At 51.7% G+C, this 19,351-nt stretch overlaps 3 protein-coding genes across 4 annotated transcripts in view; 2 read left to right on the top strand and 1 right to left on the bottom strand.

Annotated features, from left to right (window-relative positions):
* Positions 1–2,812, top strand: part of LOC120406482 (C-type lectin domain family 4 member F-like) — an 82,394-nt gene extending 79,582 nt beyond the window's left edge. The window contains exons 2-3 of the mRNA XM_039541374.1: positions 1,378–1,496; positions 2,396–2,812. Of these exons, the coding sequence (XP_039397308.1) occupies positions 1,378–1,496; positions 2,396–2,558 (282 nt within the window). The 3' untranslated portion in view covers positions 2,559–2,812. The remainder of the gene's footprint in view (positions 1–1,377; positions 1,497–2,395) is intronic.
* Positions 1–19,351, top strand: part of LOC120406477 (C-type lectin domain family 4 member F-like) — a 331,059-nt gene that overhangs the window by 97,120 nt on the left and 214,588 nt on the right. The window lies entirely within an intron of this gene.
* LOC120406480 (C-type lectin domain family 4 member F-like) overlaps positions 1–19,351 on the bottom strand; it is a 218,224-nt gene that overhangs the window by 116,311 nt on the left and 82,562 nt on the right. The window lies entirely within an intron of this gene.

Genomic DNA, 19,351 nt, shown 5'->3' with positions numbered 1-19,351 from the left:
CTGCTGGTGCTGACGATGAACGGAGGATTTCAGGCTCCCAGGCTGACAACGCAGTGACTTTCTCCAGCCCCGAGTTCTCCTCCATTAAAAATCACCGGTGGCTGCACCTGGGCCCACACCGTGGTGATCAGTGTGGAGTTAAATTACACTCTAGGCCTCGTTAGCCTAATGGGAGCACCCACTCAGAAGTTCCGTGGCCTTGGGACAGCTGAAGGGGAAGGGAAATGCAGCACTAGAATCTCTGGGCTCCCTGCGTGTGTCCCTGTGACGTTAGCCTGGGCTTCTCACCTCAGTCTCTGCTCCTAGGTTACCTACTGACAAAGCTCTCCAGGGGCTGGACGTTTTTCAATGGGAACTTTTATTACTTTTCACAAGAAAGGAAGTCGTGGGACGAGGCCGAGCAGTTCTGTGTGTCTCAGGACTCGCACCTGACCTCTGTCTCCTCCCAGGCGGAACAGGTGAGCGCAGGAAGCTCCTAGGAGCTTGGATAATGGGTCAGTGCCTTGTTTCATACCAGAAAGAGGTGGAAGGTGGCAGCTGAGGTTGAAAATCTGTGATGTGTCTTGTGGCAAATTATCCCGCAAGGGATGCGAAGCCTTGGAACCTGTCTCAAGGGTTTCACTGATTAGTTTAAAAGCAGAGATGGGGCAGAGGAACAGAGCCAGGATCTAGACTTCCCAGAGTCTGGGGTGCCGGGGGAGGGGGATTTGGGGTCAGGCTCATTTCTGATTTTCCCTACTTCCCATGTAGCATTTCCTGCAAACCCAATGGCCTTTCCCAGTGAGGACCCCTTTGATCCCTCTCCCCAGGCCTGAGCTCCTGCTGGACAATCTAGAAGCCTGTATCTGGAAGGCTTGTGTGCAAGAGGCCATGCACCTCTCAGAGAATCCTCTCTCCCCACGTGCCCACTGCAGCCCTCACCCCATGCCTCTGCAAAAGCAACAAAGAATCCTGTGGCACCTTATAGACTAACAGACGTTCTGCAGCATGAGCTTTCGTGGGTGAATACCCACTTCTTCAGATGCAAGGTGCCTCTGCGGCACTTTCTGAGGAGGAAAATCCCACCCTCCAGCAGGGCCAGACTTTGCACCCAGTTCTCTGCTCCGAGCTTTGCCTCCTGCAAGGGCAGGGGGCTGGTGTGACACAGATGCAGACGCAGACACACACACCGAGATGCTCCAGGTCTCCCTCAGGGTCCCCCAGCTAGTCAATGTCGGCGTTGGGGGCAGGACACTGCATCTCCCGCTGCCCAGTGCCCTGCTCACACCACCAGACGCCCTTTCCTCTCCCCCAAAATCTGTTCAGCCCAGGCAGCTGTGGCTGCATCCTGCAGCCTCTCTTGGGTGACCTGCACATGCTGCAAACTGTGTTGTGCAGGAGTTTCTCTCCAAGGAGACCAAGGGAGAAGCTCACTGGATTGGACTCACCGACCGGGAGACAGAAGGCAGCTGGCGCTGGGTGGATGGCACAGAATACAGAGCAGGCGCAAGCAGGGGGTGAGTAAAGCTTGAGAGACGTGATTATTTATTACACGTTTGCTCACAAGCTCTTTCGGGCAGCGTCTGTACGGCCCCTGGTGTCTATGCAGCACCTGGTACAGTGGGCCCGATCCTGAGGGAGGCCACCGGGCGCTGCCACGACAGCAGTGAATCCCCTCAGGAATTTCTGCTAATGCCCCTTTGCTTAGAGCAGGAGCCTAAACACGGAGTGTGTGTTCAGTGCCCACTGAGACCCAGGGCCAGAGCCTCCCCTGGGTAACTCGGCATTGACTGGAATGAACCACAGGGATTTACACCAGCTGAGGGTCTGGCCCCAAGTCGACTCAGTGCAGCCAGGGGAGTCTGGAGTGAGCGGCAGGTTCCCGCTCTCCTTGGGATTGCGCTGCGCTCTCCCCTTGGTCAGGCTGGGCACGGGGAGGCTGTGGGGCCGGGGGCATGGCCGGAGCCAGCTGCAGTCGGTGCAGTGACCTCAGGGGGCTGTGGGCGAGGCCCATAAGCAGGGCCAGGGAGAAGTTAATGACTGGCCCCCGCTGCCGTCTCTTCCCGTTCCTGCGTTCCCATCTCGGGGGTGCCTGGGACGTGCTGTGCCACCTGCTCTGGTTCTGGGCACTGAGATCCGAGTTGCTGCTGCTCAGCATTTGGAGCCACACACTGACTTTGGCTCTTTGCTGGCCTGTCAGGCGCAGGGCAGGTGCTACCCCCGGCCGTCAGAAGCCCTTCGTTACCATGGCCACAAGAGCTGTGGAGAACTCTGAGGGGTGGCGGGGGGCTGCATCGCTTCACCGCGTCATTGCTGGGTGTCTTGGTCCCCTGCCAACAACAGAGTCCACAGAGCAGAACTGAGCTCAGGAATTGGCTGTGGTTCTCCACGGAGACATTAACACTCTGATCCGTAGGTTCTGGGTGGAGAATGAGCCAAACAATTACGATCCGGACAGAGGTGTTGGAGAAGACTGTGTTCAGACCTACCCAAGAAACCGGAATTTGTGGAATGATGCCAAGTGCTTTCGGCCTTTCAGGTGGATTTGTAAGCAGGCCCATGGATGGGCTGGGTTGTGACATGCAGGTCCCAGCACCTCAGAAAGCGCCTTAATTTCCAAGCTATGGAGTATGTTTTCCAGCCACCTGCCAATGAGGGGCCATTGGCAGGGACGCTTTGTCTTGCTGTGATATTTCTGGCTGTGGCAGCGACAGCTGCCCTTATGCCGCTCAGTGTGGCTGGTTCTGTAATTTGTATGTTTCCAGGTCTGTCACTGAATAAAATCCTTGGATCGTGGAGTTATTGTTTCACAATCACCCGATAAATAATGATTTTCTTGACTTCTGGTAGTCAGACCTGTTCATGATGACAACAGCACCTCCGTTATCAGCCTCTTTGATTATAATGTCAGGGTTATTTCTGAGGCTGTGGATGGCATTGCGTTCTGCACGACTTAGGTTATGAGGCAAGCAATGTTGTTTTTCCACAATTTCTGCCTGTGCATGTTGGCGGAAGCATTCTATGTATAGGTCCAGACTGTCATTGTGACCCTCAGGAGTCTACCAGAAGGAGGCTGCCAGACAACTCTCCAATACCCAATTCTACAGGCTCGGCTCATGGGGGTGCTCCCAGCCCCCTGTCCTGAGCGGCTCATGGCAGGGGGCTGGAAGGGATGTGCCCTGTTCCACCCCCTTCCCCCAGGCTGCGTCCCTACGGAGCTGTGTACACGCTGCCGCTCTTCCCTCTCCCCCTCACTAGGGCCATCAGCTGATCGGCGCAGGGACGGGGGGGGGCAGGAAAGCACCACGCTGGGGGAAGATGTGGGGGAGGGGGAAGCTTGGCTACCGCAGAAACAATCTTCTGCCTCCTGCCCCTACAGGGGAGAGCGGTGGGCGGGGGGGCTGAGTGGGGCGGGGGGCCGGGATAGCGGCAGGCATCTGCGTGCCACTCAAAATCGGCTTGTGTGCCGTGTTCGGCACGTGTGCCGTGGGTTGCCGACCCCTGGTCTACAGCCAAGCACTGAGGTACAACCGTATCTGCTCCAACCCCTCAGACAGAGACCAGCACCTACAAGATCTTCACATCCCATAACTTAGCTCCCGGCAGACAGCTCACCCTTCTGTTCCCTGGATCAGCTCTGCTGCCAGGCCTGTCCATTCTTCTTAGTGAGCAGTCACCAGTCACGTAGACCTGCCTCTTCCTGGTGTTGGTGCCATTCTCCAGCCTTCCTCCCATTCCTTCTGAATGCAAGTCCTCTTATCTTTTGTTCTCCCTTGCGATCAACTGCAAGTCATCCTCTGTCCTCCTGGGGCTCCAAACTCTGGGTATGTACATTGACTCTTCCCCTCTTCTTGTAGGACTAGCTGCTCTTCTCTTCTCCCTGGCCCTCCCACCTTCTGCTACTCCCTGCTGCAACCTTCTTCACTTTCCAACTCAGCAAACCTGTTCCTGAGCTCTACTTCTCCTTCACTAGCTGGTCTTTTCCTCTGCCCGGTTCTCATCATCACGTTTCCACTGGCCACTTTTCTCACCCAGCAGTCTCCCCTCCGCGTTCTCCAGTCCAGCTTGGATCTGCTAGTCCTGAGTGTTCCCTTCAGACCCCTCTCACCTTTCCTCCATCATCTGCTCGAATCTCCTTCAAAACTCAACCATAGTTTCCACCTGCATCTCCAAACCTCGGCTCTTCTACCACTGCTGTCTCTGTGTCTGTCACACCCTTACTGCCTAAGCACCTACCAAGGAGAGAGAAAACCCCACACCACACAAAAACAGAACGACAAAAACAAAAATCCCCAATGATGGAGATTCAACAACCTCCCTAGGCAATTTATTCCAGTGCTTAACCACCCTGACAGTTAGGAAGTTTTTCCTAATGTCCAACCTAAACCTCTCTTGCTGCAATTTAAGCCCATTGCTTCTTCTCCTATTGTCAGTGGTTAAGAAGAACAATTTTTCTCCTTCCTCCTTGTAACAACCTTTTATGCACTTGAAAACTGTTATCATGTCCCCTCTCAGTCTTCTCTTCTCCAGACTAAACAAACCCAATTTTTTCAATATTCCCTCATCAGTCATGTTTTCTAGACCTTTCATCATTTTTGTTGCTCTTCTCTGGACTTTCTCCAATTTGTCCACATTTTTCCTGAAATGTAGTACCCAGCCCTGGACATAATACTCCTCTGGGGCCGTATCAGAGTGGAATAGAGCAGGAGAATTACTTCTCGTGTTTTGTTTACAACACTCCTGCTAATACATCCCAGAATGATGTTTCTTTTTTTGCAACAGTGTTACACTGTTAACTCATATTTAGCTTGTGATCCACTATGACCCCAGATCCCTTTCTGCACGACTCCTTCCTGGGCTTGCGTGTAGCCTTTGAATTAAATACAAGAGAGAGAAGCCATGCTGCATTCTAGGCAAATACCATGGGCCCAGATTCACTTTAATATTAATAATCTTATCAAAATGGGACATTTCCCTGCTAGGGCACTGATCTGTCCCATGTCAACCGTGGCCAAACATTGTTCCCATCTGAGAGCTCTGTGTTGTCCTACGTGTATTGAGTTGCTTTCGGTCCCATTTTTGGGGACAGGTGTCCACATCACAATGGAACCATCACCGCAATTAATATTATTTGTCACCTTGTTGGCAGTTCCCATGGAAAGTCAACGCTCTCCACTGCCCATTACAGTATCTTTGCCTTGTAGGTTGGCTGGGAACATTGGCAGGGAGCAGGGTTGTTGTCTGTGTCTCTCTGCTCTACAACGGGACCCCTTTGTGTTTGCAGCCCAAATTTCCAGTGGCCTTTTTTTTTCTTGGCACCCTGGCACATTGCTAACTCGTGTCTAACTTGCTACCTTCCTGGGCTCTTTGGATTCACTGCCTAGCGGGTTCCTGCAGCCCATGGACTGTGGCTTGGATTATTATTCCCCAAATGGACTAATTTCATTTTCCACAAAAGAACCTCGCCTGTTGTTTTCTGCCCAGGTTTCAGAGATTTTTAAGACTGTACAAATGGGATAGTGCTCACTGGGGTTTCATCTTCGTTCTCTCTCGTACGTGTTCCAGAACTTTACAGTGGTTGGGTAGTTGGTGTCGTGTTGCTGGTGCTTATGCCATTGCTCAGAACTGTCTCCCTGTGACTTTGTGGTATTAGTTTTATCCATGTGTTTGTTGCTTCCTGTGAGGCCACAGAATCTCACCCACCCACTCCTGTATCAAAACCTGTGTCTGAGCTATTGAAGTGCTCAAATCGGGGTTTATATTTAGTTGATGGCAACTGAATATTTTTGGTTTCGTTTTGTATTCAGATTTTTTTCAACTTGATTTGGTCAAAAAATCAATCTATCCCTGCGGAAATCTGTGTTGACAGAAAAGCCTGTTTTCATTGGGAAAAAAAAGAGGTGTTGATCAAAAGATGTTGACCACCTGTAGTCAGTAGAGAATCCGGCGAACTCTCCCCCGGCTTCATGGGGCTCAGCAGCAAACATCACATTTGTGTCAGTAACAGGAGCAAATATGGTGTGACTCTTGGCAAAAGTGTATTTCACACCAGACAATTTATCTGATAATTCTCACTTCCCGTTCTATGTACGGGGTGTTTGCAAACAGCTCGTGGCTTTCTCAGGTGCTCTGTGCTGCAGTCACAAGAGTGGGGTTTATTCTCTCTCTCTATTTACTGCTACTCTTTCAGGTGACATGGCACCATCAGAAAGGATCGAGTGGTACAATAGCTACCTCTGTAGCCATTAATCCTGTCTTCACTGCCCTGGTCCTTCCATTCCCCGTCCGTTTCGCCACCTGTCATGCTCACTTGGTGTGTCAGGTGCAACGGATCCCTGATTTTGGGACTCTGCTAGTCAGTTATACATTGTGATAATGAATTAAATACATAATTAACTTAAGTAAATAAATCAACATGCAATAACCAACCAATAATTTAATCAATTTTAAAGGAATGTGATCTGTTAAATCTTGTTGCTGTTTGGGCCAGGCCTGGGGTCGTTCTAGGTGGTGGTTCTGCAAAGCTTCCTGCGGTGACTCAGGAGCATGGCACCCGTCTCAGGATGGGCTATTAGAGAGCCGGGCACAAACCCCAAATGGGCTGTGAGTTCTAGACGTAGATTTCACCTACAAATTATCAAGTGCAAACTCCTCAGGCACCATAACAGCCTCAACATGGAGTCACAGCCAGTCCCTTGGGTGCTCCGATCTGTCTTGCCACCCAGGTGAGCTGCCTCCGTGATAGATGGTCCCAAAGAATCACAGCAATATTCAGGGTACGCCCAGTGCCAAAGGACCAGTCACTTACCCCAGGATCAGGAGGGTCACCTTAGATTTCACACCAAAGACCGCGCTTGTAGCCAATCCTGTAATACACTAAATCCAGATGTATTAACTAGGGAAAGGAAATGAGAGATATTTACAAGGATAAAGCAGGTAAACACATATAAACAGAAATACAGTTCCTTCTTGTTAGGGGTTTTTATCCACCTCTTCCCTCGTGCTCTGGGCTGCAATCTCAGCTGATGGAAGGAATCTACTCGCACGACTCGTGTTCGGGGGGAAGGGGCAGAACTACCAATGTCTTGGTCCTCTTCCACATCTGACAATAGTCTGGTGTCGCTGGACCTTTCCTGTGAGGAATGACGTAAAACCTCCCATTGGAGACCCACACTTCCCACCCATTTATGTCCCTCTCCTGTCTGGTGGTTTACACGGACACAGAGGCTCACAATAGAACCACTCAGATAGCACCTTACAACACGGGATACAGATGTTATGTCAGATTAACGAGGCAGCAACTCACAAGTATTCAGTAAAGTCTAAACACTAAACACATTCGTACACACCTAATCATTATTGTAACACTACTACCACTCGGGTGAGGCACACTGCTCCCTGCCATGGATTTGTCAGTGTTCCACTGAGACATGGGAACCTTGGCTTGAGCTGACACCTGGGCTGCCTGCATCACAAGTACCCAATAAAGGCCCTGATTTAGGAAAGCCCTTAAGCAGAAGTTTAAATGAATCCCCGTTCAGGACAGCACTTAAGCATGCAATCTTAATGTTAAGCTCATGCTCATGTAAGCAGAGTCAGGATGAGCTCTACCCTGACATCTGGTGGTGAATTATGGCAAGTGTGAAAAAGAATTTCAGGGACTGATCTTGTTTGCATAGGCACACCCACCCCGCCTAGCATGAGTCCATGGCAGCCCAAAATGGTCATTTTGACAGCTGTGGGATCCCCAATTTCTCTGTTATTGGGGCAGGAGGAATAAAGTGTTGTTACCCTGATTATGTGAATGAAGGACTAAGAAACTGTTTTATGACAGAGGGTTTCACCATCAACTAAGTAGCACTTGCTAGACAAGGGATATGGGTTCCAAAATCCAGCAAATTGAGAGAGGTTGGGGGTTGGTATATGTACCTGATGGTATAGACCCCCTTTTGAGGGTCTGGCATACCAATTGCACTGTCTCTTTTCTCCACTGTAGACTATTAGAGCTAATTTTGATTCCATTAGAAATCTAGCTAGAAGCTGCTGAACTGAGTTCACTTTGGGTCAATAATGCACCAGCCCTGGGGCTCCCCTACTACAAACTGAAGTCACTAAAAAAGCTAAACTTAGTGAGCTGGATGCTGTGTTAACAAGTGGGGGAGCCTGAAGATATATTGCTAAGCAGCTGGAAGAGTGGAGCAGTTTGCAGGACAGTTGGAGCAGCCCATGGCACAGTGAGCCGAGCGGAGCGGTTCACAGGACGGTTGGAGTGGCCCACAGAACAGTGAGCGGAGCGGAGCTGAGCCGACTGTGGGATGGTTGGAGCAGCCCACAGAACAACAAGCGAGTGGAGCGGAGCGGTTTGCGGGGATGGCTGGAGTGGCTCACGGGTCAGCTGGAGGAGTGGAGCGGCTGGTGGAGTGGAGCTGGTTGTGGTGAAGGCTGCAGCAGAACTCCCTGGAGAGGTGGGGCAGTCAGCCTCGGCCCACGTAAGGTGCTCCTTAACACCCCGTGTACCCCTCTGTTTCCACTCAGGCTGCTGGGGTAAAACTCTGCAGATAAACTTTTGAACTCTGGGGTGGCACTGACCAGGGACAGAGACTTTTGGGTTGTTGGACTTTGGGGTGATTGGACTTAAGACCCTAAGGGGAAAAGGACATTGACAAACTTACTTGGTGGGTCTTTTGCTCATGGTTTATGTTATGAATCCTGTTTGTGGTATTTCCCCAATATGATGCCACATTGTTTCCCTCCTTTATTAAAAGGATTTTGCTACACTCAGACTCCGTGCTTGCGAGTGGGGAAGTATTGCCTCCTAGAGGCGCCTGGGGGGGTGGTATGTAATTGTCCCAGGTCACTGGGTGGGGGCTTGAGCTGGTTTTGCATTGTGTTATTGAAATGAAACCCCTGGATACTGAACCCGGCCCTTGCTGCTGCCAACTCAGAGGGGCAGAAGGGTTACACTTAAGTGCTGTCCTGGTCGCGCATGTTTTCCTGAACTGGATGGGGCCCTGATCCAGTAATAACGATTCTCTTTATTCAAAACTATTTGCTGAATAATTTCTTTGTCTGCAGGTTGTTCACTTGCAGATGGTTGTGAATGTTCCATCGTTAAAGTTCAAACTCAGTCGCTCAGGTTTGAGTGGATAAATAGGTCACATGGTATCCTTCTGTTCTCGGAATGAATGAAACTCAGAATCAGAACGCTGGCATAAATATTTGTGTGTATCCGTTTGATATTCTATTTCGGTCAATGTCTTCTCTCTATCAACACTTCTCTCAATAAACTCATTTGTTAGCATCTCTGCAAGAGCTGGTTAAATTTTTGTTACTGCAACATTTTTCCAGTGAAAAGTGGCTTTTTGACCAAAATGAAATGTTTTTGTGGGATGCTGAAGGTCTGGGTGCTCAGCTCAGCTGCCCTTGGGCTCCTGGCTTCTGACTCTCCACTGGGAGCCTTGCTGACCCCTGGGCTCTTAGCTCCCCGCTCCTCACCAGGAGTACGGCAACCACCCAGGCTCCCAGCAGGGAGCTCCATGCCCAGAGTCTGGGTGGCTGCCAGGCTCCCAGTGGGGACCAGGGAGCTGGGAGCCTTGGTACATCTGGGCTCGAAGCGGGAACCAGGCGGGCACAGCCCAGCTCATGGAGAGCCTGGGCAGCAAACAGGCTGGGAGCGGGGAGTCAGGACCTAAGGCGCAGCCCCGCTCCGAGCAGGGAGTGGGGAGCTGGTCAGACACAGCCCAGCTGGGAGCCGGGATCCAGGAGCCCAGGGTGCAGCCGGGCTCTAGCTGGAGCTCCACACTCGCCCCAGCTTTCTTGTCTGTGAAACTGACAAGAATGACCCCTAACAGCCAATGTAAGTAACCCTCAGTGTCTACACAGACACTGCATTGCCCTGATTACACCGACATGAGCCCTACGCCTCTCGTGGAGAGGGAGTTATGATCTCAGTGTAGTAGGGCACTTACATCAATGGGACCATGTCGACCTAACTCCGTAGTGTAGACCAAGCCAGAGGGTGAGATTTTACCACTTTTACTCACTATGAGAAATACCTTAATTTGCAGCTGGTCCCCTTGAAATGAGTGAGGCTGCTTGTGGGGGAAGGTATAACCCAGTGTGGATAAGCATGGCAGAACCCAGCTTAAGAACATAATAATGGCCCTACTGGGTCAGACCAGAGGTCCATCCAGCCCAGTATCCTGTCTGCCGACAGTGGCCAGTGCCAGGTGCCCCAGAGGGAATGAACAGAACAGGGAATCATCAAATGATCCATCCCCTGTCGCTCATTCCCAGCTGCTGGCAAACAGAGGCCGGGGACACCATCCCTGTCCATCCTGGCTAATAGCCATTGATGGACTTGTCCTCCATTCATTTATCTTATTCTTTTTTGAACCCTGTTATGGTCTTTGCCTTCACAACATCCTCTGGCACAAGTTCCATGGGTGACTGTGCATTGTGTGAAGAATTATTTCCTTTTATTTGTTTTAAACCTGCTGCCTATTAATTTCATTGGGTGACCCCTAGTTCTTGCATTATCAGATGTAATAAACAACACTTCCTTATCTACTTTCTCTACATCATTCATGATTTCATAGACCTCAATCATATCTCCCCTTAGCCATTTCTATTCCAAGCTGAAAACTCCCAGTCTTATTAATCTCTCCTCATATGGAAGCAGTTCCATATCCCTAATAATTTTTTTGTCCTTTTCTGAACCTTTTGCAATTCCAATATATCGTTTTTTTGAGATGGGGCGACCACATCTGCATGCAGTATTCAAGCCCTACTGCATCAGGTTGTTTTTCTAAGCTAGCTTCCATCTTCAGCTGACACGAGAAACAACATTTTCAGAGGAGGAAAGGGTGGTTTCCTGTTAAAAACAAGTTCCGTTAGTGTTAACCTCCAGAGAACATGCATTCGGGCTCTCTTTGTACTCTGTGTGGCAGGAGGTTTCTGAGTTATTCAGGGGCACAGTCAGATCAGAAAATTGGATTAATTTACCAGCAGGTTTCATTTCAGGCAGAGCAGTTTCAGATTTATCATCCCCCAGTTGTCTCCGACTCTCTCGGTTGCATGTTTTGTTATTTGGGTTTAACTAAAAGATTCTAATTTTAATTAAAAGTCTTTCTCGCCATGCTAAGCAGTCCCCTGCAGCGCTCCTAAGCTCCGGATGCCCTCGTCTGTATGGGGAGAAAGGTTTGTCCTTAACTCAAACTAAATCCTCATGGAGACAAGGCAAGTCATATTTTTCACATTAGTTGTTAGGCTCCTCCACAGGCTTTAACTTGACTTTCTAACAACTCCTGTGAAAACTACACACGGCCTTGTCTTCACTCAGATTTTACCTCAAGTTAGTTAACTCAAGGTCTAGGTCCAGTGTTGTTTAACATCTTCAGTACTGACCTGGCTGTAGGTATGGAGAACACACTGATCGAGTCTGCAGGTGACACAAGGCTAGGAGGGAAGGGTTACAACACTTTGGAGGATAAAGCTAAAATTCAGAGGGATCTTGCTAAGTTGGAGAACTGGGCTATAGACAACAACATGAAATTCAACAAAGACAAACGTAAGGTGCTACACATAGGGAAGAACAACCAAATACACAAATACAGAATGGGGGGAAAGTAGTTTGGCAGCAGCACTGCTGAGAAGGATCGGGGAGTTGTGGTGGATCCCAACCTCAACATGAGTCAGCAATGTGATGCAGTTGCAGAAAAAGCAAAAGCAATTCAAGGTTGCATTAACAGAGGCCTCGCATGCAAGTCACAGGAGCTGACAGGACCGCTCAACCCAGTGCTGGGTAGGCCTCAGCTGGAGAACTGTGTCCAATTCTGGTCACCAATGTATAGAAAGGATGTAAAGAAACTGGAGAGTATCCCGAGGTGGACACAGATGGTCAGAGGGATGGAATGCAATGCAAGGTGTCTGAGCAAAGACTGAAGGAACTGGGTATTTTGGTTTGGAAAATAGACTAAGTGGGGACATGACGTTGGCTTTCAAACACTTGAAAGATTGACATAAAAAAGATGGGGAAAAGTTGTTCTCTTTTGCCGCAGATGGCAGGGCGAGGGGCGATGGGTTTAAACTACAGCACAGCAGATTGAGATTAAATCTCAGGACAAACTTCCTCACTGTAAGAACAGTAGGACAATGGAACAGATGCCTGGGGGTCGGGGTTGTGGAAGCTCCTTCACTGGAGGGTTTCAAAGGCTCGCTGACTGTCTGGGATGGTTTAGACACAGCAAACCCGGCAGCTTGGCAGGGGTTAGACTAGACGACCCTTGCGGCCCCTTCTAGCTCGATGGTTCTATGATTCTCTGAGTTAAGGTCCCTCTTCTGCAGTGACGACCAGGCCTTAAGGGTTGGCTCTTGGCCTTCACTGCAGGTAGTTCCCGCCAGGCCTTTCCCTCTGGCTGGTGTGGGGGAAGGTGCTCCCAGGATCCCGTCTGGATCCTCCACAGGTCTCTTTCTGCCCTTTACCTTTCTACCAGGGCACCAGCTCTCCCTGAGCGAGGGAGCTCTACCAGCCCCTTGCAAGACTCTGGGCCTCTCCCACCAGCCCCTATGTCTTTCCGAGCCCCTTGTCTCCCCTCTGTGATACAGAAGGCTCCATTTTACAAGCAGCCCTGCCCCTACCCCAGGCTACCATCACGTGATGTCTGATCCAGCCAGTGTCCCAAACCCATCACCTGGAGCCAGTACACCGTGCCGGACTGCACCGGCTTCTGCGGTGGGGATTTAAAGGGCTGTGGACTCCCTGCCGCAGAAGGCAGCCCAGAGCCCTTTGAATCCCGCCCACAGCTCCGCTGCCGACAGAGCGCCGTCTTTCTCTTCCCTCACGCCTCCTTCCCCCATCCACCCGTCTCTCCCCTCCACTCCACTCTTCCTCCTCCTTCCCCATCCCCAACCAAGCACCTCTCCCCTACACTTCCCCTCCTTCCCCCATCTGCCCACCTCTCGCCTCTACTCCTCCCCTCCTTCCCCATCCCCATCTACCCGCCTCCCCCTCCCCTCTTCTACCCCTCCCCCTCCACTCCCTTCTCCTCCTTCCCCCATCCAACTATCTCTCCCCTCCCACTACCCCTCCTTCCCTCATCCAACCACCAGGCATCACTTCCCATTTCTATTTCTGGGCCAGGGCTGCTGTCAGAGGGAGGCTCTAACCCAGCAGGCTGCAGAAAGGACCCACAGGCCAGTCATCAGGGGCTCGGCTCAGCGCGAAGGCAGGACAATGGCGGATGAGGATATCTATGAGAACATGCCGATGACGGAAGCTGCTCCCCAGCCCAAAGGTAAGCACAAGAGGCTGCACTGGACCCTGGACTCCCGCTGGCCTCTCCTTGGCTTTGTGGTCTCTGCAGAGCGTCCTGGGCAGCGACCGCTTGCTCCACTGACCACGAACCCAGAGCTCAGCCTTGTGCTGGCCAGACAGCACCACGGGCAGTGGGCGAGGGTGCTCGGTCAGTGCTTCCCAGTGCGTTCTCTCCCCTGCCAGTCCCCAACGGGAGAAGGGCACAGGGGGAGAGATGGGAGTCCCTGCCCAGCATCCCAGCCTCCTGCCGGGCAGCGCAGTGCCATGGGCTGGCCATAAAAGCCAGCCAGGCTCCCCCTCCCCAGCTCACTGCCACCATCAGCCTCTCCCAGGAGGAGATCACCAGGGTCGAATCCTCACAGCCCCCATCTCTGGGGACCAGCTCCCTCTCATCCCCCCATTTCACAGTGACACCTCCTTTCCTTACCCTCTGCCCCTTCCCTGCCCGAGCACATGCGTCTAACCGTGAGCAGGGGCAGGGAGATGTAGCTGTGTTAGCAGAGAAGGGTTTTCCCCAGGGCTCGGGGATGGGGAGGGAGCCTGTTCCTCCAAGGACAAGGAGGAAATGGAGCTGGAAGTTTTGATATAAGGACCAGGCTGTTTTCCTAAAGCTCCCAGCACAAGGGGCCCCTCTCAGGGCTTTGGCTGGGTAACTGGGCAACAAAATGGCAGATGAAATTCAGTGTTGATTAATGCAAAGTAACACACATTGGAAAACATAATCCCAACTATACTTATAACTTGATGGGATCTAAATTAGTTGTTTCCACTCAAGAGAGGGATCTTGGAGTCATTGTGGACAGTTCTCTGAAAACATCCACTAAATGTGCAGTGGCAGACAAAAAAGCAAACAGGATGTTGGGAATCATTAAGAAATGGACAGATAATAAAACAGAAAATATCATTTGCCGCTGTATAAATCCATAGTACGCCCACATCTCGAATACTGCATGCAGATGTGGTTGCCCCATCTGAAAAAAGATATATTGGAACTGGAAAAGGTTCTGAAAAGTGATTAGGGATATGGAACGGCTGCCATAATAGAAGAAATGAATAAGGCTGGGACTTTTCAGCTCGGAAGAGAGATGACTAAGGCGGGGGATATAACTGAGATCTCTAAAATCATGACCGGTGTGGAGAAAGTAGATAAGGAAGTGTTATTTACTCCTTCTCATAACAAAAGAACTAGGGGCCACCAAGTGAAAATAATAGGCAGCATGTTTAAAACAAGCAAAAGGAAGTATTTCTTCACTCAAAGCACAGTCAGTCTGTAGAACTTCTTGTCAGAGGATGTTGTGAAGGCCAAGACTATAACAGGGTTCAAAAAAGAACTAGATAAATTCATGGCCGATAGGTCCATCAATGGCTATTAGCCAGGATGGACAGGGATGGTGTCCCTAGCCTCTGTTTGCCAGAAGCTGGGAATGGGTGACAGGGGCTGCATCACTGGATGATTCCCTGTTCTGTTCATTCCCTCTGGGGCACCGGGCACTGGCCACTGTCGGCAGACAGGACACTGGGCTGGATGGACCTTTGGTCTGACCCAGTCTGGCCGTTCTATTGTTTTTACGTGTGGTTGGGCAGGGCTCAGCTGAACAAGGGCCTGCTCCAGAGGTTGTTTATCCCCTTTGGTTTCAGTGCAATCCAGGTGCCGTGTGGCAGCTGTTCTGGTTTCGAACACATGAGAGACACAGAGGAAGGGTCAGGAGACAGGCAGGGAGACGGGGCTGACAGAAGTGGAGGGTGCGGCCGTAGGCAGCTGCAGCTCTGCACCGAGCTCAGCTAGGCTCTCTGCAGCGACAAAGGAAAACACAAGGGGAATGTAGCCTGTGCTGGGTGACAGAGAGGCTCCTCCCAGAATCTGTTTCAGGAAAGGTTGAGAACTGTAAACTCAGTACATTAGTGAGAGGCAGCTTCACCCTTTGGTTACTGTGAGAGAAGCCACTTCTGCAATTTAAGGGGATTATCTGGGCATCTGAGTGTTGTCTGCTGGTTCCAGGAACCACACTCCATGGGGGAGCTGCACGAGCTAATGGCTGAGGCCCAGATCAGACAGGGAGGGGGTGCGGCAGGCTGAGACTTTCAGGGAGAGGAGAATCTGCCTGTTTTGCATCTCCAAGCAGCTGCTGTTCACCTTGGAGAGACCAAATCCAGAGCACACCGAGCACACTTACTTCTGTCTACACATAGATCCTGGCTCAAATGCAGCTCTAGTCTTCTCCCTTTAATGTGCAGGGGAGACACAGTCTTAGGTGTTTGCCCTGTGATTCGCCCCTTGGCTGCCTTGCAGGGAGGAGCCCAGCATACTGGGGATGGGTTATCAGACAGGGATGCTGTAGAAAGGCCCTTCTGAGCACACTGCTGCTGTCAGCCCCACTTTTCTCCTGCACAGAATCATTTCCCGCCATTTCACTGCCTCGCTCTTTTCATATTTCATAAGTTGTTTCAGGTTCCTTTTCTCACTTAAAAATACTCCTTTGGGCCTGGACTTCACAAGCCCTAAACTTCCCTCTCTAGAAATGCTTAGGCCGGGTGAAATCCTGCTCCCAGATCTCTCTCACAGGACGCCTGCCTGGCACTAGAGTCACTCCTGATTTAGGGAGGGTCACTGTTCACATTCGAATTCCGGTCGGTTCTGACCTTATTTGGCCTCATTCTGCTGTTGCTGTTAACCACACTCAGGGACTAGGAGGCTGAGCAGGTATTGGATTTGGGGGTGGAGTTTCCTCGGTCAGTGGCATTTGAGCTGTAACTTTCCATGGATACATTTCTTCTTCTCCTTCAAGGAAACCCTCCCGAGAAATCTTTCCCTTGGCAGCACAGGATGCGGGGCATCATCACTGCTGTCCTTCTCCTCCTGGGTCTGGCCCTGGCCACGTCCCTCCTTGCTGTGACGCTTCTATGTAAGCTCAACTGCAGCTCCAAGCCCAACGTTTGCCAACTTCCATACAGGCCAGCTGGCTCGACTGGCGGGGGGAAGGGCACCCCAACATTCATCCTGCCTGAGCATCACCTCAGGACTTCAGATCACATGTGGCAGCCCCACGTGCTCAACCTGCACCCTGAGGGTCACGCTGGGTCCGTTCCTGACCACGTATCACCAGCACGAGCCTCAGCCCCAGGCGTCCTCTTAGCACAATTGAAATGCCCTATGGGGAGACCGTACGGCCCAGTGGTTCGGACACTTGTCTGAGGGCTCAGACTGCTGGGGTTAATTCCCTGCTCTGCCAAAGAGTCCCTGCCCTGGAGCCAGCAAACAGCTGAAAACAGGGAGCTGGAGTGGAGAGCTCTTGGAGGAGAGGGGAGACAAGCCCCTGTTCCTTAGGGGCAGTGAGTGGCAAAGACGACTGGCGCCTCCCCGTGCTGGGGGGCCACAATATAAAGGGGAGGACACGTGACCGCCCCACGTGTCTCCTCTGCCCAGCGACCCCCGCGCCCAGCCCACGGCCACCATGCACTCCCTGCCCTGCCAGAGTTACCTGCGTGGGGCTCTGTCCTTCTCCTGCCGCGCCTCCCCCCAGCACATTCGGCCAGTCTCCCTGGCAGCCGGGTCCGGGCGAGGAGCAGGAGGGAGCCGCGTCTCATGCGACTGAAGCCAGCGCTCCAGGTCACTGCTCTGTGCAGTGCAGCAGCTCCCTAGAGACTGGCTGGGGGTGCAGGGCCGGGACACCCCCACCAGAGCCCTGCTGCTGGGGACAGGGTCTGAGTGAGCCAGAAACATGCCAGGGGGTCAGGGGACTCCAGCTTGCTCGACCCCTGTCCCTGGTAGCCTGGCCTTGATGGGGCAGCCCCCACCACCTCCCCACCAGGCTCTCAGGCAGCCGCTGAGCTGCACAGAGCAGAGACCCTGAGCGGCCAACATGAGAAGTGGCTGGTCCTGCCCCCTCCACTCCCTGCCCGGGCCCAGCTGTCGGGGATGGGGCCGAGCGTTCCAGGGGTCAGCGTCAGCGGGAGAAGGACACAGCCCCTCTTCCTCCCACCCCCCAGCATGCCAAGCAGAAATCTGGGGGGCGCTTCACCCTGCACACACTCCCTATGCGTCGCCTCTGGCGAGTGGGTTCTGGAGAGTTTGCTGGTTTGCGGTGTTCAGTTTGCAGAGGCTGGTACGGGCCGAGCGCTGAGCGATGCAGAGCCTGTGAGCACATCAGATCCGGCGAGGGGCTTCCCTGGTTAGGGGGCCTATAAAGGCAGCCAAGCCGTGGGAAAGAAGCCAGCAAACAACTGGGAACAGGGGAGTTAGCGTGTGGGATTGTAAGGAGAGTTTGGGGGAGGGGCGGTGACGTTCTGTTTTTGTGTGGTGTGGGGTTTTCTCTCTCCTTGGCAGGCGCTTAGGCAGGAAGGGTGTGACAGATACAGAGGCAGCAGTGGTAGTGACCCAAGCAATGGAACAGACAGTGAAGATGACCAGATGTGGAATCTGCGGAATGATCCCGGAGCAGGTACCTGAAAAGAGCTTGTTTGTATGAAGCTCTGCCTGAGAGAGCTGATGGAAGAGAAGAGCCGAGGTTTGGAGATGCAGGTGGAAACTATGGTTGAGTTTTCAAGGGGATTCGAGCAGATAATGGAGGGAAGGCGAGAGGGGGCTGAAGGGAAAACTCAGGACTGGCATATCCAAGCGGTACTGGAGAACGCAGAGGGGAGACTGCTGGGTGAGAAAAGTGGCCAGTGGAAACGTGATGATGAGAACCGGGCAGAGGAAAAGACCGGCTAGTGAAGGAGAAGTATCGCTCAGGAACAGGTTTGCTGAGTTGGAAAGTGAAGAAGGCTGCAGCAGGGAGTAGCAGAAGGTGGGAGGGCCAGGGAGAAGAGAAGAGCAGCTAGTCCTACAAGAAGAGGGGAAGAGTCAATGTACATACCCAGAGTTTGGAGTCCCAGGAGGACAGAGGATGACTTGCAGTAGATCACAAGGGAGAACAAAAGACAAGGGGACTTGCATTCAGAAGGAACAGGAGGAAGGCTGGAGAATGGCACCAACACCAGGAAGAGGCAGGTCTACATGACCGGTGACTCCTTACTAAGACGAATGGACAGTCCTGGCAGCAGAGCTGATCCAGGGAACAGAAGGGTGAGCTGTCTGCCGGGAGCTAAGTTATGGGATGTGGACCTGAGGCTGAAGAGTATCCTAATGGGACCAGGAAGGAATCCACTAATTGTCCTTCACATGGGAACAAACGATACTGCTAGATTCTTGCTGGAACGGATCAAGGGAGATGATGCCAGGCTGGGGAAGACGCTTAAAGTAATGGAGGCTCAAGTGATCTTCAATGGGATTCTACCTGTCCCTAGAGGAGGAGAAGGGAGGTGAGACAAGATGATGATGATCAATGCACGGCTCAGGCAGTAGACCTCTAAGGAGGTCTCTGGGCTGTTCGATCACTGGGAGGCGTTCACGGACAAAGGACGGTTCTCATTGGACAGACTCCCCCTGAGTAGGGCGGGAAATAGATTCTGGGATGGAGGGTGGCACAACTAGTTAAAAGAGCTTTAAGCTTGGAATTCAGGGGAGACAGTTGAGAGATGCTCATGTAATCTCCACTTCTGATTCTAATATTGAGCAGGAGAAAAATCAAGTAAGAGCAGACACAGCAAAGGAGAAAGGAACAGCAGAGGGAAGGAGAATGGACATCAAGAGGAAAGACAGTTCCCAAACCAATGATGCTAACAACCAAGTAGTAGGTGATACTGGCAGTAGCATGACTGTGCCTAATCGCTTGAGGAGCCCTGGCGAAGCCGAGCGGAAACAACTAAGGTGACTGTGCACCAATGCAAGAGGCCTGGGGGACAAAATGGAGAAACTAATCTACTGGTGCAGGAAGTGAAACCAGATGTTACAGGAATAACAGAAACACGGTGGAATAGTAGCCAGGACTGGAGTACAGACAATGGAGAGTATGTGCTGTTCATGAAAGATAGAAATGAAGGTGAAGGTGGTGCAGTAGCATTGTATATTGATGAGGAGATAGACTGACTGTAAAGAAATTAGAAGTGCTGCAACAGCTAAAACAGAGTGTGTTTGGGTCAAAATCACTTTGGGGATGATAGGGAATTTTAGGGGTT

This window comes from Mauremys reevesii, linkage group 5, assembly GCF_016161935.1.
Source record: "Mauremys reevesii isolate NIE-2019 linkage group 5, ASM1616193v1, whole genome shotgun sequence".
Lineage (NCBI taxonomy): Eukaryota > Metazoa > Chordata > Testudines > Geoemydidae > Mauremys > Mauremys reevesii.
Note: the sequence above shows the minus strand (reverse complement) of the source record. Positions and strands in the feature narration are given on the sequence as shown.